The following is a 23,141-nucleotide window of genomic DNA, read 5'->3' on the forward strand; positions in this document are numbered from 1 at the left end:
CTTGAGATCAAGTAGGGTCTTCCTCAGGCAACAGGAACCAGGGAATGAGTGGGGCCTGGCCTCAGTGGAAACTCTAACACAGGCATCAGCTTCAACAAGTATTTCCAGTGACTAAAAGCCACGTAAGTAGTTGTCTGAACCCTTCTGAAAACTTGTCCCAGAGTCACTTCCCCACCCACCCCACTCTGGCCCCTGTCCTACTGCTCTAAGCCCCCAGGACAGAGTCCCTCAGAATCACACAGGAGACAACACTGGAGTTACAGCATATGGGCCATTTATTTACATTTACTCAAATAACATTTCCTCAGGTCAGGTCAAAGGATGAAAGAATTTGGGGGGTAGAGGGGAAGAGTAACATATGGAAGCCAAAGGCACACCTTGAATGTGCTATGATAGGTGGGGAAGAGAGACTGATAAGCTCCCCACTGGAGGCTTGGGGAGTTTGGACCCAAGGAACATGCACTCATCCAGCCAAATCCCTGGCCCAGGCCTACCTCTGGCTCTCATACCAGGCCCCTGCCAGACCTGGCTGTGGCTCTAGTGGGACCACTCACATAGCAGTGGTCATGGTATCTCGATCTAAACAAACAAGTGAGGCCTGCCTGGTTCCATCTGCATAAGCAGAGACAAAGCTGACTGAATAGGAGGAGATGAGTTGTACACAAATAACGGGAGAGGGCGGTGCCTGGCGGCCTTAGACATAACTCTAAAATGTAGTGTAAATCTACCAGAGGGGTGACTGAGTCTGGATATGATGATTAAGTAAAAAAAGTGTAATCCTATGAGCTGACTTGACGTCTGCCCCTACTAAGTCAGTCTCTGCTCAAGTGGCATTTCAGTCTCCGTGGCTCCAAACCGTCATGGAAGCAGAAGGAAGAGGAAGTGGTAGCCTGCCCAGCTGGGGCCAAGACACTGTCATGATCAGCCACATCTCTGTGGTCAGAGGGTGTTCCAGCACTCAGACCCTGGGCGTGGGACAGGCTGAGGAAGAGAAGGCTGAGTCCCAGGAGGGCTGTCCCAAGGCCCTCACCCCACCTGCCTGGCTCTGTAGGCTCCTCTTCTACCGCTTCTTCTTGGTCTCTTTCTTGGGCCTCTTATTCGCTGAAGGAGGAGTAGCCTTGGGCTTTCTTGTCACCTCAGCACTTCTGGACTCAGATGGTTCTGCCTCCTGCATGGTGATAAAAAGATGAATCAAGCCTTGCCCCATAAATGTGCTCACGTCTGAAAGGATTTGCAAACTGAAGTGTGTCACAGAAACACGGGGATAAAAACCATCACTACAGGACCCAGCATCCACACAGACCAGAACTGCCGCCCAGAGCAGGGCAATTCTCAGTGAAGATTAACGAAAGCCCCAAGTGGAGGAGGCAGCCTGACGAGTCTCACAGGCCTGTACGGAATTTGGGACCTCCACATTCTAGCCAAGTGACTCTGTGGGCAACTCACTTGCTCTTTTTGTTTTGGTTTATCCACCTGTGAGATGGAAATGCCCCTGCAGACTTCATGTGAGGAGGTAAAAATGCATGGGACACACCCAGAAAGCGTGGTGGCACCCACTGGAAAGCCAACTGCTGTGTGGGAGACGGGGCAGGATTCGGCCAGGAGCTGGCTGTGGGGTGGCCCTACTGTGGCTTGCTTGCCTTCTGGCCCTGCCATCCCCCTCCTCCCATGAAACCCACAGAATGCCAGGGCTGGGAGGGGTGAGAGTGCCTGCCAGCAGGTGTGAAGCCTGGCAGTAGTGCCCTGTGGGGGCGGAGAGAGGGCAGCCTCAAGGCAGAACTGCAGCCTCTCCCTACAACCAGGGCAGCTCTGGTTTTTGTCAGCTGTGTACATTGTGATTTGCCACTCGAAAGATTTGGCTTAATCCTGACAAAGAAGTGGACACTGGGGAAGGGCCTTGGACTGCCCCCACCACTCAGAATGTGGAGAGGACTCCATCCTGTGTAATGATCCCTCCTCCCTGGATGATAAATCACAGGGTGTCATGGCCAGACAGCGAGGCCCAGCAGCCCAGAGAACATCAACCAAAGCCCCAGGCAGACTTCACTTGGCCTGCAGTGTTTATTTTTAAGAATGTGCGCCAATGGTAGAGCCCTCATTCAGTCAGAATTCTGTGTTTTTCCTGAAAATTTTAAACATCTGGTGACACTGGCCCCACATCCCTCTGTGGAAGAAACAGGCCGACAGCGGCTACCCCCAAGGCCACTAGGGAAATGTTCCTCTTATTTAAAATAGGAAAACAAGTACCCTAAGGCTTTTTAGAGGAAGCATACTTTTCCTAGAAGAGAAAAATACTTCTCCATGTTTAGTTTAACTGGCCAGCTCCCAGTTTCCAGCTTGTGTTACTTTCTATCCTTCCCTGCTCACAGGGACCATGGCTGGGGAAGGGCAGTGGGACAGGAGGCCCAGCGCAGAGGCCTGTCAACTTCCTCTTATCATTGTCTCCTCTCTTCCCTGCTGCCTGCCAGCTGCGACACCAGATGTAGAGGCGAGCTGAGACACCAGGTAGCATGGATGATCTCCCCAAGATACAGTGGGGCCTGCCCCTCTGCTGACCAGATCTCTGACTGCAGCACTGCTCTCCTCCCCCCCCCACCTTTAACTGATACTGTTTGTATAAATAGGCAAAAGAAAAAAGTCCGCCCATTAGAAAAGCAAACAAACAAAACAGTATCTCAGAGGAGTCAGTGTGTTAAGTGCACGCTGAGAACTGCAGAGCAGAGCCCAGTGGGAAGGCTACTAGTTAAGGCAAACCCCACAGGCACAGTACCTTTGGTGACCTAGGGGCAAAAATGTCCCCAGTGGAGTCCCCGTGAGGCCAGAAGGAACCAAAAAGTCCCTGAAGACCTGTGGCAAAATAACCCTGGCTAGGGCAATGGCTTATTGATAGGGAACTCACTCAGGCCTGTCAGGATCTCCAGGGATGGAGCCCCTGAGCTCAAAGCTGGGTGCCACCCCCCATTTCAGATGGCCCCAGCTCCACCCCTTTGCTCCCCTCGCTTCATAGGCTCTCTCAGGCACCTCATCTTTTCTGGCATCTCCCAGACCTCTCTGGCCTGTCAGATGACTGGGACTCATGCCAAGGGTCCCTGAAAAGCTGTGCTCCTTTTCCACCTGGGGGCCGAGCAGAGACCTGGAGATTCCTCTCACCCTCCAATGGTCACCAAGCCTGGCTCATTTAACCTCCTCAAACTCTTGAGCCTGCCATCAGGCATCAATGTTCCTACGTTAGTTTTCCCACTGCTGAGGCCGGCCTGCTCTCTCCATGCCATTCCTCATGCACCTGGCAGAAGAATGTTCCTATGTGGAGAGCTGATCTCTACACTTCCCACCTTAGGTTCTGCCACGGTTTTCCATCACTCACAGCCCAGAGGGCCACCCTGGGATGTCATCTAGGGTGGCTGTCTCGCCAGCCTCTACCCACCACACTGGGTCAGGTCCCAGAGTACCTGCAGGTTCCTTCTATGAAGAACCAACCTTCTGTCCTTGGCCACCAGCAACCTCTCCCCAGCATCTGATCCAGCCCCAGAACACACTCCTTCGCAGTCTAGGCTGCCTCCTCTCCCCTGTGCCTTGAGCCCTAGCTGCCCAGGAGCCATGTAATGTCACTGTTACCTCACATGGAGTTGTATGTTTTCTGGCTGGTTCCCCTACTAATCATGAGTTCTTTGGGACAGCTTCCATTGTTGCTGAATGAATGAAAGACAGACATATATTAAGAGGTAAAATCTATCACAACAATGGAAACTTTATTCTTATCACCACAAAGATGTAGCAGTTATTAAGACAAGGCTTCACTTTTTCCATGGGCACAGAAGCCATAAGCAGATTTTTAAACCCAGTACACCTACCCTGAAGTATGGCTAGACAAAGCGGCCGCTATCACCACAGTGGCTGATCTTTATTATTTACAATATGCCGGGCTGTGTTGAATGGTCTGACAGATTTTAGCCTCACAAAGTGAGGTAGTGAGGCCTATTTAATGGCTAGAAGGAGAGACATTCAAGAAGGTTTGTGACTTGCATAAAGTCTCAGTGAGTGGCAGGGCCAGGATCTAAACCTAAGCTCTCGCTGGTGGTGCGCTCTAGACCTCCCCAAATTTCCAGGGAACCTGGGGATGCTGGAACCCAACAGAGTTACCCTACTCTCTCCATTTAGCAGCCAGAATGACAAAGCAGTTTGTTTAGCGTTATCTGACGACAGGTCATTCAGAACCTTATTTGTGATTAAAGTTCCTAAGGGAGTCAGGGAAGTGGGTTCGTGCTCCTCGAGTCATACTTTATTTTTTACAGTTGCAAGCAGCTCTCTGTGGGTGTGGACACATTACAGTCATCAAGTCATATGACTGTATTGTCTCCTCTTCAGCCCAGACCTCCTCCTCTCCTTCCCGTCACAGTTTTTGGCATCGTCACCCACCTAATTACCCAAGCTAGAAGCCTGCGAGTCATTTCTGAGTTCTCACCATCCCCTCAAACCCCCACATCCAATCTGTGCCCAGGTCTTGTCCATTCTACTTCCGAAGGGGCTCCAGACTCCCCACTGTACCAGTCCAGGCCTCATGCTCTCCTCCTGCCCCTTCATCTATTGGCCTCCCACAGATACTCCTCACTACCTGCCACAATGCTTTCAGAGCTTAATCTCCTGAAACAATAACCCTGACCCTGTCTGTTTTCTCCCTTAAAAGTACAGCAAGCTTCCTCTTCCTATAAGACAAGTTCCTGGAGCCACAGCATGGCCTCTGCTTCAGCCTTGGCCCTGTCCCTCAGCAGGCGACTCTGTCATTCTGGCCAGCGTCTCTTTCCTTTCAAGCTCTGCCCATGTGCTCAGCCTGCAACACCTCCTGCACCCAAGGTGCAGGTACTGTGCTGGCACCATGGGGGAAACCACCCTCAGGGAGGGGCGCCATGTGGGTGCATCGTAGCATCAGTTCACTGAGTGTCCCCTTCCCCTGAGCCAGCCACTGCGAACCCATCTGAGGTGAGGAAATTGAGGTTCAGTGAGACTTGGTGACTGGCCCGTGGGGCACAGCCACCTTCCCAAGCTGTGGGAAGAGAAACAGACAGCTGTTTTGCATGTGATTTGGACACTGGGGTCCTAGTAACAAAGAGCTGGAGTCCCAAATTCTTGGCAAGAATGACTGAATGAATGAATGGCTGACATTTCATTTCTCCTCCCATGCACATTGCCAATACGTCAGGCAGACAACAGACTCCAAACCCTACACCTTTAGACCTGAGGATATCTTGCCTCCTCTGAAGCCAGTTACGACTCACTGATGGAAAAAAGAAAACCACCCCCGCCAGGTGGTTCCTGGGCTTGCGGAGGCGTCCTCTGTGGACACAGACCTCATCAATAAAGACGCAGCTCCACCGCCACTTACGGGCCAGAAAATTGCTGCTATTCATCAGACTCAAATAATCGAATCTGTGCCACAATGCACCAAATCCCTTCCAGCAGGGAAAGCACAAAGAATTTTGTGATTTCCACTATACATTTCAGTGTGGATTTAGTCCAATAAATCCGAACCAAATATCATTCCATACAGACTAAGACTATTTTTCCCTCTAAAAATGGTCCAGAGAAAGCAAGTCACTCTACTCCAGCTGTCTCACACACCTTTTCTCACTTGATTCTCCAAGAACTCTGGGCTGGGCATGAAAGACCATGGCCCTGGGCTTGGGGACACAGGGTAGGCAGCACCTGGGCCAGGTATGCTGAAGCTCCTGTTTGTCCTGCTATATATACTCCTCCCCAGAACCTGGGCAGAGCTGGGGCAGAGGAGACATTGTAGAAGTGGAACGAGCACCAGCCTTGAGAGGACTAGCTAGAACCAAGAGCGGGGGAGGCTGTCCATGTGGGCTCAACAGGCGAACGGAGACATAGAGTCCAGGATGCGCTTGGCAGGCAAGAACTGTGATTAGAGAGAACAGCCTTGGGGACTCATTCCAGACACAATGCAGTCTGACGGCAGGCCAGGGGGCAGGCCCCACCCCTGGCTGGCCTGTGGCTCCTCATGACCAGCCATCTCCCCCACAAGCCGAGACCATGTTTATACCTTCACCCTTCCTAACACAGCAATCTCTCAGCAACAGCTCATTAAATAAAAAACACCCTGCCAACCAATTCAACTGCAAATTCCTCCCAGCTTAAAAAAAATACAATGCAAAATTACAAAGTTGGTTCTGCGAGTATGTCTCTTAAGGTGTTGAGAATGGGTATACACATGCCCAAGTGCCCAAGTTAATTAGTTACTTTTCAGGGGTCAAGTTTAAAATCAAGACCCTCTTGCAAAATTTTCTAACAGGGTCCTGAACTTCTAGGTTACTACCCCACAGCCCCCACAAAGGCTTCATCTCTGTCAGGGATCTAACTGCACAACTTTCTGGTGACAGTGAAGTCTACGTGGCATCACACTGGAAAGCCCCCACTCTTGCCATCAATTCTGGTGAGTTTCCTACAAGACCATAATGCTGGACAACAGTTAGCTGCCTTTGTTTGCCCAGCGTCTCCTTACAACTGGGGCCCTGCTCTTCGCCTACAGTGGTTCTGGGAGGATGCTCAGTTATGGTGGCCACAGGAATGACTAGTTAAATATGGCCTGGCCTGAAAGGGCATCTGCTGTCCTTCCTGTTGTGGCAAGATGTGAACATGTAGCAGAGATAAAGCTAAGCAGATGCTTTCCGTGAAATTTGGGAAAAGAAATGGCTTTTCTTACTAGTAAATCACGAGTGAAAAGGATACAGACCAGGTCTATGGCAACCATTTTCCAGAAACATCACAAGGACCTACGAATGAGGTCACAGGAAAGTCAGGAGATGGCAAGACAAAGACCTGAAGACCTTTTCCACCTCTGAATTCAGCCATGTCTTGAAATTCCCAGTTCTAACAGCCACTATGGTTTCTTTCTGGAGAAATTGCAGGAGCTATATTTCTGACCTTTCAGTGGAAAGACTCCCCATTAATACAATTCACAGTCAGCAGAGTGGAAGTAAAGGTCCCTGCACAGGGAGTGGGGAGCTGGCTAGGGAAGAAATGAAATAAACATATGAAGAGACTGGAAAGGGCCCTCCTTGATGGTGCAACGGATTAGGACACAGCAAGCTGGTCGCAGCCACTTCAGCACAAGTTCAATCCCCGCCCCGGAGGTGACCCACATGGCACAGCAGACCTCTCCTGTCTCGCTGCTGCTCTCCTCAGCAGTGTACTTCAGCGATCTGCCTGTTCTGTTCCCTACCCTGTCTCTGGTGAATCCTCTCACCCCCCTGCACCTCTGGCCTGTACCCCAGTTCTGTATGTGTAAATAAATAAATCTTTTAAAAAGAGCCTGGAAAGTCGGCATTTAAACTACTAGGAGAGTTGATGGTTAATTGTCAGATTAACTATTACTATCTGCTACATGAGTCACTCAACTAAAAGTCAACACCCACTTGCCTTAGGGGTGACTGGATCAACATGCTGTGTAGAAACTGATCCACAACAGGCTTAGGAGTAAGCTCAGACAGGCTTTAGGGAAGGGAGGGGAGAAGGGCTCCCTACCTTTATTTCCGCGTTACCCACTCCTTAACTCCTACGATTTGGCTCCCACCTCATTAAATGACTGCATTCCACTTTGAGAAAAGCTATACACTATCATTCCAGAAAATGTGCCAGAACATAATCCATCACATTTTTGTACACAACTTCAGGGCATTCACAGACTTCTGAAGCCTACCGAGGGGGCTCCCAAGAATCTCAGGAACTCCCTATAAAGAATTCTGTTCTACTGAAACCAAACTGAAGAAGAGCAGGCTGTACCCAGCATAGTGGTGAAACTGAGCAGTTCTTCCTCAACATCTGTGCTGCCCAGTCTCTGGGGGACCGGGTTTTGCATGTGCTCCCAGTAGTAAGGGGGTTTTCAAGTAGGCTGCAGTCCCCAGCCCTCTGCCCACTGCTCTGCCTGTCTCCTGAGAAAGTGAAAGAAATGGCGACCTCAATTTTGTCTGCACAGCACTCCTGAGCCTTTGGGAACCCTCCTGCCCCTCAGTGGTCATTCTACAGGACTCGCCCTTCCAGACACTGGTCACGGCTGTTCCCAGCTGTAGATTTTTCTTCCCTGGGGATTTTGGAACGGGGACCCAGCCGGAAGGTAGTCTCCCTTGGGGATGCTGCAGCTGAAAGACATAAACACAGTGGCCATGTTTCATCTTACCACAGGGATAGCAGGCAGAGGAAGCAGGGCCTTGGCAAGAGAAGTGAAAGGCAGGAGACTAACATGGGGGACGGGGGGGGGGGAGACAGAGGGAAAACAGATGGTGATGGATGGGGGTCCCCAGCCCCAGCTCTCTGGAGGCCCAGCTGCAGCCCTGCTTTGAGAGAGCACCTGCATTTTTTCAGTTTGCCTATAGTGCACAGAAGCATGCCTCACATTAAGGCCTTTCCTGAATCTTAATTTCCCTTGAAAAGCTCAGCAACTCATTCTTGGGTTTCAAGTAATGAAGTTATGTTGATAAAATAATCCCAGGTCCCCAACTTCTGGCTCGCTCATCCTTTCCCACTTGGATGCCGTGCTATTATTTCAAACTTAACATGTGTAGAATTGAATACCTCCTGTCCTCCCAAAATTGGTTTGTGCTTCAGGGAAATGGTCTAAGAACTAGAACAGTGGCTGCATAATGGAATTGCCTCAGTACTCTAAGAAAATACTGATCTGAGGCTTTAGAGAACTGAACTGGAATCTCTATGGGTATAGCCCAAGCCTTTGAAAATTCCCCAGGTGGGTGCAGCCAGATGGAGAATCATGGAGCAGCCTAAGGCAAGCAAGCTGAACTACTACTCCCAAGCCCTCTGCTCATGGCGGACACCACCAATCACTTTCTTTACCCTGGGGCTAGAAGCGCCCCAGTAGCCTTCACCTCGTCCACCATGAAATCACTCAGACCTGGCTTGAGAGAAGAAACATATCTGCCACCTTGTACTAGTAGGAAACAGCAGAAGGATCTATTATCTTATACTTTAGAATCCAGCCTACAAGATAATGATTGGACTAAGTGTGACCCAAGACTCAATCAGGCTCAAATAAATGTTTGTTTTCTCGAGTCTTGGTTTAATGAGGTGTCAAGGAGAAAAATGTTCTCATTTGGCTTAGGATTCTAGGGACTTTGGTTTTCATTTTGCAAACCAGTTCTTGCTCCTAGTATGAAAAGGAAGGGGGTAGGGTGGGAAGCATTTCTGTGTGTTCCTTTTTTCTTCTCTGATTACCCCCAAAAGAGCTTTCAAATGATCTGTTAAGTATTTAAGTACAAAAGTCATAAACTAATTGCAAAAAATCGGCTTACTAGAGTGACAGGAAAGACATTCCTTTGCTTTTCAAAGGCTTTCCCACATTGGGAGCCAAAAATACTATCTTCTGACCCAAAAAGTCACTAATAAACCTTGTTCCTATAGGCCAAACAAGATGGATGATTCTTGCCCTAAGGAAACCAGCAATGAGGACAGACTTGTTCTTTCCACTCTCGCATCTCCCTTTCCTACCTTTGCCACCTTCCTCTTCTAGGTACTCCCACCTCCAGTTGGGTGGCCTACAATTCCCAGAGTTGTCCCCACAGGCTTCCTTAACCCAAGATAAAATCCTCTCCTCCCTACCCCATCCAAATTCCCAATCCCAACTAGATGCTAGGCACAACCTCTAAAAGCACAGGCCCTGCACTCACTTGCTCTCTGTAGGTTATTTATCAACAGGAGACTGTTTCCTTTCCATTTATTTAGGAATCTAGAGAGTAAGAAAAGGCTGCCCGATGGGGGCAAAAAGAGGAAAGCTGGCAGTAATTAGGGCATTTGCTGGACTGATGCACCAATAAAAAGTCAAGTTATCAGCACTATATTTTTTTGCTACTGATTCACTGAATCAGTGAACAAACAAACAACAAAACAAAAAAGGCAAACAAACAAAAAAAAACTCAAAAAAGCCAAAATGGTAAACTTCAATTATGAAGACAATTCATAACTGATCATTCATAATTATTCCAAATGGCAAGATAAATTAAAATGAGCTATTATTTACATTTTAAAAGATAAGGGTGTTATCTCGTGTTAACCTCTAAATAGCAGGTGGGTGGGAGAGGAGTTATATTATTAAGCCCTTTGTCAATTCCTTGCTTCAAAAGACTCTAACCCTTGTGTCACCAAAAACCTCAAAGAGATCAATAAAGGGTACCCATTTTTCTTAAAGTTTGATATAGTGAACCAGGCCTCTGAAGCTATCCTAAAAGAATTAAGAACAAACAGGAGGTAAGCAGAACTCTCTACAAGGCCACACACCTCTGACGACATCTCTGCTTATAAAAAAAACATTCTCATCTCCCCCTCTTCCAACTCAGGAGGCTTCATCAGTAAGCAGCCAATGACAGTAAACATTATTTGTTATTTATAATGTCCAACAGCATACTGTGTTTGTGTGGACAAAGCTCAAGAGCACAGGGATTATATTTTTAGAGTGTGATATAACTGTGGGGTAGGAAAACTCCAATCACGGTATCCTCAAAATATCAGAATAAGATAGAGAGGCAGACAGTACAACCTAGGGGCACAAGCCTGTCCATGTTCACAAAGGTTTCCTCTGCCCTCACTGGCTGTCCACTGCACCCCCTGCCCTGCCACTGTTTCCTAAACGCTAGTGCCGCGCAAAGCTTCAGTCTATGCCCTCTTCTCTTTATTTTTCCTCATCTCATTTTTCTCTAAAATACCTTCTTAGAAGACTTCATCTCCCCATTTCAAGTATATCCCAAATGCTGACCAACACTCAGTGCAGACCCTTCTCCTGCGATAGACTTAAATACCCAACTGCTTATTTGATAGAATTACCTGAATATTTTAAAAGCACTTATTTAAAAGTGAATACAGCACGCTCTTTCTTCATGCCCAAAGACTTCTCCTTTTAGATCAGGGTTTCCCACTGGACTAGTAAATCCCTAGCCACCTTCCCAGTACACAGCTAAAAGAGCATCTCTGGGACAGTCACGTCAAAGATCTATGGCTCGTCAGAAGTATACTGTTTAGGAAAGAGAGAAAGATGTGAGTGAGACCACGCGGACTAGCATGCTACGTTTGTTTTGTGCATCACTAGGTGAACAGGAATATATATGTACATGCACACAACACCCACATATGTATTTCCTAATGTCTCATAAAGAAACAAAAAAAGAATAAATCAAAGTGATAAAAATGATTACCTATAAGAAGGGGAAAAGAAAATACTGAGATTAAAGGCATCTTCTGTGACTACTGTTACATGGTTTTGAATTTGGGAAATGTACTTAAATGTTTTACATAAATTTCCAATTAAATCCAAAAGGAAAAAAAAAACTCTAAAAATTAAAAACAAGCTGAAGCAAATTAACTATTTGTCCAGTAAGAGTATACCTATATGAAGAAAAGAATTACTAAATGCAGCACTTTGAAAAACACCCCTACTGAGAAATATTCTAACACCACAAAGAAATGCCACATTTTATTCTGAGTTGTACTGTTAGTAGTAAAGATCAATATAACTATTTTTAAATTATAATAAGTCTATTGTAGGTGCACAGAGTTTTCTAAGATATTCTTAGAAAAGTCCTGCTTACAAGATTGGCCTTTGGCCAGCATCTGGGAAACTGGATTTTGGGTGGTTCCCACAATTCCCAGAATTGATAAAAATGTATTACTGTGCTTAAACTGTTTGTGCAACAATATGACTAATGTGGAATACCTGCTTTTCTTCTGGAAGTCTGGAAGGTCTGAGCTAAGTAGGGGTTATATAAATGTCCCCAATAAAAATGGTAGGAATGAGTCTCTCTAATGAGCTTCCCTAGTAGACAATCTCTCACACAACGCAGTGTAACTATCATTGAGATCATTTGAGCATTACAAAAAATTAAAATTGATTAATACCTACCAAATACAAAAAGTACATGTTCCAAATGCTATGAAAATCAAAGCTTTGTTGATCCCGACTAGAGTTTGTTGGAGTCTAAACTTCTTACTCTAAAAATTAATCAATAAGGAGAGAGACCCAAACATTTATCCTGTCTTTTAGTATGAACAACATTTCAGAGTAACCATGCAGATGATAAGGAGTCTTCACTGGAGAAGGAAATAATGGGTCTAAGTAAAAATGAATTCTGAAACCATGTAGTTTTGTAAAAGACTGATGGGAATTTAGAATGGAGGAATCACCTAATACCACCGGAGTCCAACAAGCAATCCTGGAATGTCTAAATGTGTGATACCCAGACACCATGCGCATGTTGAGGAGATACAACAGGAATTACATAGCACCTGCTGCAAGTCCCCACCAAATAATCCCATCTGAATTGAATCTAGCTGCTAGATCAAATCTCCTGTTGGCAGAAAATATAGGTAAGAGAAATATGTTAAATGACACCACAGAGAAGCAATCAGCCAAATCCTGGATGACTTGCTTTTGCTTTTTCTAACAAATCAATGTCACGAGAAAGGTTGGGTGGTAGAAGGTGAATGAAGAGACCTATAGAAATCAAGAGTAAAAATAGCAAACAACAACAACAACAGTTTGATCACTCTTGTGTAAAGCCCTCTGGGACCTGCCTGCATTTCTCATGGCCACAGTTACCTTCATTCAGTTCCTGGAATGAGTCCTTTCCCTTAGCCCCTTGCACAGGCAGCCCCCTTTCTCTGGGGGAGGGAAAACAGCTCAGGCTCTACACCAGGGTAAGATCTTACAATACCTTTTCAAAGAAACATTTGCCTCATCCCTGGCCTTCATCAAAGGACTAGAAGTTCCTTGAGGACAGATGTTTTGGCTGTCCAAACATGCAATAAACAATAAATAGAAATTTAAAGTATTAGCCATGTGTTTCAATGCCACCAAGTGGGAATATGGGTTACGCTAAATCATTAAAGCCCAGCCAAGTCCCTGCTGATCTTCACTGCTCTGGTAGTACCCAGCCAGGAAGTCAGAGGAGCTGAGGTTCACAGGGATGGACTCACCGTCTCGTGGGACTTGGGAAGAGGTACAATAATGGCCAGCACACAGATGAGCTGGAAGATGGCCCCCAGGAATAGTCCATACCGCAGCAGGTTCTCCAGGAAAGTGGGCTCGGGCACCTCAGGAGGTGAGAAGTCTAGGTCGGAGGCCATGGTCCCAGGTGCCTGTTGCCTGAGGTCTCCTCTGGTTTACCACTCTCCAGAGTAAATGCTACATACAAAGGGTGAGTGCTATATTAATAATTGAGTTTTTAATGGCTCTATTTGCACAAACATACACATACATAAAAGAATATATAAAGAGACTGTAAAGTGAAATGTTAACAATTCTGGAATCTCAGTGAAGGACATATGGATCATCACTGGACCATTCCTATGAGTGTTTGAAACTTTTCCAAATACAAACTTAGGAAAAATAAGTAAGTGAAGACAAACATTTCAATAAAAATTTCAAGTCGGCCCTCCCTGGTGGCGCAGCAGGTTAAAGCACTGCACTGAGAAGCTAAAGCCACTTCCGCATGAGTTCGATTCCCGCCTGCCCTGGAGGAGACCACATGGCGTGGCAGACCTCTCCTGACCCGCCCGCTGCTCTCCTCAGCAGTGTACTTCAGCGATCTGCCTGTTCTGCTCCCCACTCTGTCTCTGGTGAAGCCTCTCACCACCCCTGAGCCTCTGGCCTGTACCCCAGTTCTGTATGTACAAATAAATAAATCTTAAAAAAAAAAAATTTCAAGTCAACATACATTTACTAAAGGTTTCATTGTTATCCATTCACTCAACAAATATCCAATACCAAGCACTGAACAGAATGAGCAAAACAGACAAATCCCTGCTCACTTGACATACACCTCAGGACAGAGACAGGCAATGCACACATCCAGATATGATTGCTAAGCAGTGACAAATGTTTTGAAGAAAAAAAAACTATGGGTATCATTTTATTTTGTATAGGGTGATAGGAAGGGCCTCTCTGAAGTGAAAGTGATATGAAGTGTGAGTGAGCATTTGAACATCTAAGGGAAGCATATTTCAGCAGAGAGGAAAGCAAGTATAGTCCCAGGGCAGGAGATGACACCAAAAATGGCCAAGAGGAATACTAGAAGGGCAGAGGAAGGAAGGATGATCAGGGTGTCGTAGGACCTGACAATTCCCATTTGAGTAAAACATAAAGCTTTGGAAGTCCTGAGCGGAGAAATGTCATAAGCTGGTATACAATTTAAATGACATAAGGAGAGGCACCAGAGTAGACACAGCGAGAGCAATTGAGGGGGCTACAGGTAGTAACCCAAATAAGAGAAGCTGGAACATGGACAGAGGGGCCTAGTGACCAATGGTGGGATGGGACCTAGACCACTTCTCCAGCCTCTCCTTGTACTAGGTCCCTTACTCTTAACACTGGTCCAACAGAAAAAATTGCCTGTAGTTCTCTAGAGTACTGGGATTTTTATGTTATGTTATTTTTATGTAAATAAGTTATGTTATTAATTTCACCTGGTCTTGAAAAAGAACAAGATTGAAGGGTACATTTTTTGGTTTCAAAACTTAATACAAAACTACAATAATCGAAACAGTATGATACCAGCTTACCAGCCTAAGGATATAGGTCAATGGACTAGACAAAGAGTCCAGACATAAACTTTTATAGATATATAGAAATAGATACATAAATATATATAGATATATAGATATAGATACATAAATATATATATATATATATGAATTGAATATATATATTCAATTAGTTTCTGAACAGGGATGAAACAGAGAATAGTCTTTTCAACAAATAATGCTAGGAAAACTGAGTATCTGCATGCATGTGGAAGAACAAAGATTGATCCTTACCTTATACCACAAAATTCAAGAGCTAAAACTGAGATAGGTAGGTGAGACAGACAGTTTTCAGTTAACAGTTGTATGCACAAGAGTATGTGTGCAACACACTGGAACTGTAACGAATCCCAAACCAGTTTGAGCTGGTTGGAGATAGTAGTGCACTTAATCTGACTTAAAAAGAATGACATTATAATACTAAAGGACACACTTTCAGGTAGCCATGACAGGAAAGCCCAGATCATATAAAAGGGGGAAAGGAATGGCATCCCAATTCCAGGAAAAACCCCTATTCTTCCCCAGAAAATAATTGAATATCCTGCCCCTACAATACAAACACCCCATAAACATGCCCAACACTGTAAACAAGGGGGGTACCCTGCTAATGGGGTAGCCTGTGTCCTGTCTGTTTGGCTTAATAAACAGCTTTGTTTTTTTCTAAGACTCATGTCTGGTTTCTGTCTTTACAAAGTTCAAGAACCGTCACTCCTGATAAACAGGTCTTGGCCCCCAGTGTTAAAATATAAAACCCATCAGAAGAAAACTTGGGGGAAATCTTCATGACATCAAACTTAGCAATGATTTTTTGGATATGATACCCAAAGCACAGACAACAAAAGACCAAAAGAACTTGGTACTTTTGTGCATCAATAAGTGGAAAGATAAAATGAAAAACAGTTTGGCAGTTTCTCAAAAATTTAAACAGGGTCTCCCTGGTGGCTATGAGGGTACCTGCAGCCGCTGTAGCATGAGTTCCATGCTCAGCCAGGGAGCTGACCCACATGGCACAGCAGACCTCTCCTGTCTCGCCTGCTGCTCCCCTCAGCAGTGTATTTCAGAGCATCTATCTGCTCTGCCCACCCACCCCCCCTTCTCTGGTGAATCTCCTGCACCTCCGGTTTGTACCCCAGTCCATGTATGCATAAATCTTTTTAAAACCAATTAAACACAGAATTACATATGACCCAGCAGTCCCACTCCTAGGTATATAACAAAAGAACTTAAAAGCAAGAACGCCAAGCAGATACTTGTACACCAGTGTTCACAACAGCATTATTTTCAGTAGCTCAAAGATGGAAACACTAAAGAGTCCATCAACAGATGAATGAATAAAGAAAATGCATATACAGTTATGCATTGCTTAATGACCAGGATGGTTCTGAAAAATGAGTTGTTAGATAATTTCAGCAATGTTCAAACATCACAGAGTATAATTACACAAACCTAGAAGGTACAACCTACTACACACCTACGTTCGGTGGTATGATACAGCCTACTGCAGTCACCATCACATGCAGTCCATCACTGACCAAAATGGCCTTAAACTATCCATGACTGTACACACATATAAAGGAGTATTATCCGACTGTTAAAATTAATGAAATGCAGATGCAAGCTACAACATGGATGAACATTGAAAACATTATGCTAAGGGAAATAGGCCAGACACAAAAGGACAAACATTTTATGATCCTACTTATATGAAGTACCTAGAATAGGCAAATTCATAGAAATAGAAACTAGACTAGGTTACCAGGAACTGGGGAAAAGACTGAGGAGTTACTGTTATAGGTACAGTTTCAGCTTGGGATGATGGAAAATTTCTACAAATAGAAAGTGGCAACGATTATATAACATTGTGAATGCCACAGGTTCTCAAATAATCTCTTTCCAACACCTTTTCTTTTGTTTCATTACAATGAAATGTTAGTGGAGCATCCGGTTTCATTATATATTATTTCACTTAAAGTTGCAGTTACCAAGAACTTATCAACAATGTCAAAGGAGGAATTACACTGTGTATATGTTCAAGGGGTTAGAATGACATATTTATGTATATTTTACGACAGTGAAAAAAATTTACCTTTTTCTTTTTATTTTTTTAATGTGACAACTAGAAAATTTTAAGTTTCACCCATGGCCTGCATTAGATTGCTCTGGCATGACCCTGGTTAAACAAGCTTCCTTCACACTGGCTCTGTGGCTTCAAGGGCTTTGTACCATTTTTCCATAATGAAGAAATGACTACATGTAGGACCACAAAAATGACCTTCTAAGTAAACAGAGAAGGCCTTACACAAATGCATATGTACCGTATACAAATGAATGTGTCCCTTTCAACCTAGTCACCTAGGAAGGCTGTGCCAGTACCTACTGGGTGGCTACTTTTAGCACCACTTCTGTCTTCTTTGGGAGTGGACTTCAAAGTCTGCAGTCTTTTTTTATCTTCTCAAAATCCCCAGAGCTGGCAGTTATTCATCCTCTCAGGAAGGATTTGACTTCTGGAAAGGATCCAATCTAGTTGGATCCAAGTGTGGTGAATCAGGTGGGGCCTGAAGCTCAGGAATACCATTTTTGGTCAAATACAAGGTATAATGCTCTGACACCAGGCAGATTGTTTGGGTGGCTCATAAGCTGGCCCTGAAGTGAATTCCAAGGGGGTTGTGTGAACAGCCTCACTGGAAAAAACATACATTCCCCAGCTCCAACAGACAAATCCCAAAGTGAAGAAAGTTCTCTGATTTCTTCAGTTGTTCTTCATAATTACACTTCTTTAAAATCAGCCCCAAGTTTTATGCTTAAGGTTGTAACAAGCCTACTGGGCTTGTCAATACTTAGATTTATTAATGTTACTAACAGCAACATTTTTATGAGCATGTGTAGTATAATATAAAGATGGGGCCAGGAGTCAGGCGGAAAGGATGAGATGGGAGGGGCTACAAACCTGAATCTATCAGCAATTAGTTACACTTTGGTTCTTTCTCTTACCTCTTAAGAGACTTGATGTTCTCATGAGTCAAACAACAATAATATCTAAAAAACCTATCATGCCTTCAGGATTTTTTTTTAATGGCAATTAAGCAGTATGTAACAATAGTCATAAAAGTGATTATATCCTTTGATTGAATAACTCACTTCCTAGAATTTACAGTAAGGAAATAATTCAAAAGAAGAAAAAGACTGCAGGTACAAAAAAGTTCATAGTAGGGCTATTCATAATACTATAATAACAGAAAGAAATTTATGTGTCCAACAATGAAGTCACAATTTAATTTAAGCCAACTAAAGTATATCATGGCATATACCCCATTCACTAAAATGGCAAACAGAAACATGTATCAGGACAGCAGAAAGTGTTTGCAAAATGATATTGACTGAAAAAAGAAACCAAGTATATGCCTCTCCTATTGGTCTGCTGTTCATCTTAGTAGTACATCTCAGTACATCTGCCTTTTATGTTCTCTACTGTCTCTGGTAGACTCTTTCACCTCTGCACCTCTGGCTCCCTGCAACAAAGATGTTACAGGTCATGCATGGGTAAAAAAGTCATACAAAGTACAAGATAAACCAGTAAAAAAAATAAATAAATAAACGCTGTGATTGTGGTCATGTATAAACTGATCAAGAAGAGACCATAGGAAAATGAACAGGGTTTTTCTGGAGGGTGGGGATAAAGGAGAAGAACTAACCAAAGAATGTAATTTAAAAGAAAAATCCATGTGCCATCTACTTCCTTAACAAGATTTCTGTTATGATCAAATGAAATGCTGTCCAATAGAACATTCTGCAATGACAAGAATATTCTGTTTGTGCTCTCCAATATGGTGGCCACATGCAGCTACTGAGGAACTGAAATTTTATTTAATTTGAATTAAATATAATTACATGTGCCTAAAGGAATCCCATGTTGGACAATACCTTATACAGGTATAAAGGGAAGGTGGTGGTAAACATCACATGCTCTGTATATACCGTGTGTGCTTTAGTTTTTAGTGCACCCCCATCATTCACTTCCCAGTCTGTCTGCCAGGATTTCTGGGTTTTCCTTTCCTGATTATAGAAATCAGACGAATCCTACTCATCCTGCAACAACCTATAAAAGGCTTTATCCCCCCTCCACTGTCACAGTAGTAGCAGTGAATCATTTGCAAACTGTGACGAGGTCTTCACAATCATTATGGTAGGCAGGGCTTACTAATGAGGATGAGGAAACTGAGGTTTGGAGAAGTTACATGGCCTACCCCCAGATTCAAACTGACTGGCACCTCCAGAGCCTGGACCTCTTACTCACTAAATCAATGGTTTTCTGACTGCAGGTTCTGACTCATTACTGAGACATGAAAACCATGTAGAGAGTTATAGCTAACACTTTATTACCATAACATTATGGTTATGTCCTTAATAAAGGACAACAGAAAACATCACATTGATAAAGGTCAGTATTGTAGCCCAAAGTTTTCTCTCTCTTTTTTTGTAGTTATACCATCTACATATGTTCCGAGTTAGTTTCAAAATGTATTCCTTATTAAGAAATACTACATTTGGGGTCGTAAAGTTTGGGTTTTTTTTTTTAAGATTTTTATTTGTTTATGCATACAAGAATAGGAGTGGAGGCCAGAGATGAGGCAGGGTTTAGAGGATTCACCAGAGACAGAGTGGGGAATAGAACAGGCAGATCTACTGAAATACACTGCTAAGGCGACAGGAGAGGTCTGCTGCGCCATGTGTGTCAGCTCCCTGGCAAGGGATCGAACTCATGTTGCAGTGTCTGGCAACAGCTTGATAGTCCTAAGACTTTAACCCCTGCGCTACCAGGAAGGCCCCTTGTTTTTGCTTTTTTTACCTAGTTCTACTGTAAGCCCTTGAACAGCACAGATCCTGAGGTTGTTCTAGGGTCCAATTCAAATACCTGGTAAATGATAAAACCTGTACCTCTGCTTCTCATGTTTAAAGCAAGAGCAGATATCTCAACCATCTCATTTACCAATGAGGAAGGACAGAGGGCTGGGTTATGCTCTGCCAATGAGTCTGGACAGAACTGAATATCCTGCAATATCTTTAGTCCTACGTGTTGCTCCAGACATTCTTATATACCAGGCAAATCCCATATGCCTACCAGATTTTAATTAAAAGTGCATACATATTTATTACCAAACATGGGAAGTCATTTCTTAAGGTTACTAGATCCCTTGGAGTTCATCCCTGAATACTAGATGCTAGCAGTCAGAGATATTCCTTCTTTGGGCAGATTTATTGATAGATTTATCTCCCATGTATGGGATATTAGTCTAGTTCCTTCCATGGAGTTTTCATCCAATTGGAGGCATTCAACCACACACATACACACATGATAAATGTCGGAGGTGAGTATTATGAGAAAATAGGAAGAGAGGAAAGCAGTGCTATTTTATGTGAGGTGGTAAAGGTAGGGGTGTTCTCTGAAAATGCTTGCAGCAAAGGCAAGAAGAAAGTAAGAACAAGTCATAAATATTCACTAGAAACTACCAGGATGAAGGAATAGTAAAGAACAAGGACCCAAGGCAGGAATGAACTTCATGATCAAGGAAAACAAGGATTGTAAGTAAGATAGGATTGGCCTTCCTTTTCAAAGAGAAGACACTGGAAGATGCTTAACAAAGAACTGACATGGTATGACTCATTTTAAAATGATTCCCTGGCTGCTATGTTGAGAACAAAATGTAGGTGCATGAGACAGGAAACAGGGAGTCCAGTTAGGAGATTATTTATAACAATAAGGAAAAAAAAAAACACCACACCGGCAGTGACCAGGGTAGTGACTTTAGATGGTAGTCTCAGGTTATAGATATTTTGAAACATCAACAGAATTGTTGAAGGGAAATCGGAAAAGAATCTGAAAATTATCCTTGAAGGAGATGGAACTATTCTGTATGATACTGTAATGGTGAACAAATGCACTAAGCATTTGTCAAAATCCACAGAACTTTGTAACACAAAGAAGAAACTTTATGTCCCCCCAAAATTATTTAGGAGGTCAGATTCTGCCAGAATGTAGAATTGTGACATTCTAAATCTAAGTATATCACAAATGTATTAAACAGCTTCACTGAAGGGGTGGGGGAAATCAGGTGCTGACCTAAGTAACTATGTAAATGAGCAGAGGCCAGGAAACCAGCAAAAGGAACTGGACGTGTGCACTGTTTTCAGACTGGTAAAGTTGTTAATTCTGACATCACATATACTGGAATTTAAAAACTAAGTAAACGGATGTTAGATGGTATGGTCTAGGTTTGGTACAGTTGGGATGGGAGGCTAGAGTTAAGTCAGAAAGGAGGCTAGAATGATGCATGTGAAATGGATGAGAACTGTAGACATCAGTATAGACTCTAGCTTACCATACACAGAGATGGCTACATATAGAAATATTTACATGTGTGCACACACACAGGTTAGAATACACACATACAGCTCTTGTTCTGCCCACTGAGAAAGCCTAGAACCAAGGGCCTCCCAGTAGCACCCAGATCTTTCTAATACCATTCTCCACTAAAAGGAACCAGAGCTCCTTAGAAAAACGATTAATTCTAGGACTGAAGGATACATACAAGATGAGCCTACAGTTGGAGGTAAAAGTGTTCCAAAAACCCAAAACAAGTAACACGTTCACTGGGATATGTCAAAGGGAGATAGGAGTCAACTGGAAGACCTCCCTAAGGGCCAAAGTTATAACAAATTGAGAGACAAAGTACTGGATTTTAACTCAAAGTAGGAAAAGAAATATCCATGAGGCAATACCAATATAAATAAATGACTGAGAATTAAGTGGGAGGTGGGCAGGTGGGAGTAATACATTTCCCACGGAAAAGAACTCCAAATAATATATGTTAAGTATCTGCCTGTAAGTGAGGCATAATGCCACACTCCTCATAATAGCCCACACTCTCTCCCAAGAGAATATGGAAAAGTTTCTACTGTAACTTTACAGTAGAAAAACTTGAGGGCTTCAAGTCAGCCACTGGATTAGCATTAAGAGTAATAACATGGTTAGCGTGCACCACTGATGTAATGTGATGAGACTAGCACCTTACCTCTGAGGTCTTTTTCCAAGAAACCATAACCTCAGTGTAATCATAAGAAAAACTTCAGACAAATCCCAACTTAGAGTTATTTTACAAAATATGTGCCCAGTACTACTCAAAGTTGTCAAGTTTATCTAAAATTAGTGTGAGAAACTATCACAGCCAAGAGGAACCCAAGGAGACATGTCTACTAAATGTAATGTGATCTCCTGTAACAGAAAAACGACATCAAGGAAAAACTGAGCTAATGTGACTTACCAATACTAGTTCATCAATGATGATAAATGTAACCATGCAAATGTAAAATATCAAAAATAGGAGAAATTGGGTGTGGGTTATGTGGGAAGTCATTGCAACATTTTGGTAATAATTTTGTAAATCTAAAGTAAAGTTTATTTTTTAAACGTCAGCAGGGCTTTCAAGGTAAGCCCTGAAAGGTTAAGTCTAGCTCTCCAGACTTAACAAACAGTAACGAAATCTTCTTTAAGGTTGGAAAATGAGATTCTTGGCTTATAATGGACTAACTGAAAAATTCTGAGAATTCAACTGAAACAGGCACCAGAACAAAAAAATCAGTGACAGGAACTACTGTCTTAGCGCATTGGTCTGTCTATACCCAAACTCGTCCCGTTACAACAAACTTCCAAGAACAGCTCAAAACTGGGCTTGAATATTGTCCTATGGAAAACGAAGGTAATTCCTAAGTGGCAGTCAGAGGGCTGAAACAGACACGCAAATGTACTGTAAAATATTCATAATGGGAATCTGTTGCCACCATTTTTTTAAAGTTGGGGGCTTCACATATTCATTTCCCGATTTTTTTTTTTATGCATACAAGAACTAGGTGTAGGCCAAGGATATGGGGGAAGTGAGAGGATTCACCAGAGACAGAGTGGGGCGCAGAACAGGCAAAATGACGAAAGCAGGCCCTCGTTTTCCAATTGTTAAAAAGAATGAATCCCTGCAGCAACACGCAGTGCGCACATACTAAGTGTTTCTGCATTCACCATCTCGTGTAATCCTCAGATCAAGTCCTTGTGCCCATTCCACAGAGGAGGAAACTGAGAACTAGAGGCAAGTAGACAGCGCCCCCAGTTAGGAGGCCACACGGTACACAAAGGATTCAAACCCGGGTCAGAACGCCTCTGGCTCCTCTCAGGGCTCCACCCGCGTAGGGACAGGCAGCTCAGGGACTGATGTGCACCAGCTCCTGGCCCCGGCTCCGACTGAAGCGCAGGAAGGCGCCACGCAGGGCCCTCACTTCCCGGAGTCCCAAATTCCCCTCCGCAAGTAACTGCCTACGGGAGACCAGCGGCGACACCCGGGGCCAGCCGGGGCCAGCCGGGGCCAGCCGGGCCGCGGCGCTCGAGCCTAAGCCCCTCTCGGTTCCCGCCACCTCCGCGACTCCGCCCTGCGCCGCGGTCCGGTCAGGCCGCCGGCGCCACACTCACCTCCCGCGCCGCCGCACCGCGTCACGACCCCGGAAATGGT

At 44.2% G+C, this 23,141-nt stretch overlaps 1 protein-coding gene across 2 annotated transcripts; it reads right to left on the reverse strand.

Annotated features, from left to right (window-relative positions):
• Positions 1-258: 258 nt before the first annotated feature.
• MANBAL (mannosidase, beta A, lysosomal-like) lies at positions 259-23,141 on the reverse strand. 2 transcript variants are annotated; one of them, XM_004687206.2, is made up of 3 exons: positions 23,102-23,141; positions 12,985-13,192; positions 259-1,168 (listed from the first exon to the last, which is right to left on the reverse strand). In XM_004687206.2, the coding sequence occupies exons 2-3, from the start codon at positions 13,132-13,134 to the stop codon at positions 1,061-1,063; spliced, it is 258 nt and encodes an 85-aa protein (XP_004687263.1). In that variant the 5' UTR covers positions 13,135-13,192; positions 23,102-23,141; the 3' UTR covers positions 259-1,060. The 2 variants fall into 2 exon arrangements, with proteins under 2 accessions (XP_004687263.1, XP_012583528.1); XM_012728074.1 differs by lacking the exon at positions 23,102-23,141 and adding an exon at positions 22,639-22,747.

Source organism: Condylura cristata, unplaced genomic scaffold, assembly GCF_000260355.1.
Source record: "Condylura cristata isolate star-nosed mole 26May11 unplaced genomic scaffold, ConCri1.0 scaffold00022, whole genome shotgun sequence".
In the NCBI taxonomy this organism is placed as follows: domain Eukaryota; kingdom Metazoa; phylum Chordata; class Mammalia; order Eulipotyphla; family Talpidae; genus Condylura; species Condylura cristata.

Excerpts from the sequence above, each read along its gene's own strand:
- MANBAL (XM_004687206.2), bottom strand. The coding sequence starts at position 13,134 with ATGGCCTCCGACCTAGACTTCTCACCTCCTGAGGTGCCCGAGCCCACT. Across the intron at positions 1,169-12,984 it reads TTCCCAAGTCCCACGAGACG|GAGGCAGAACCATCTGAGTC; the intron begins GTGAGTCCATCC and ends ATCACCATGCAG.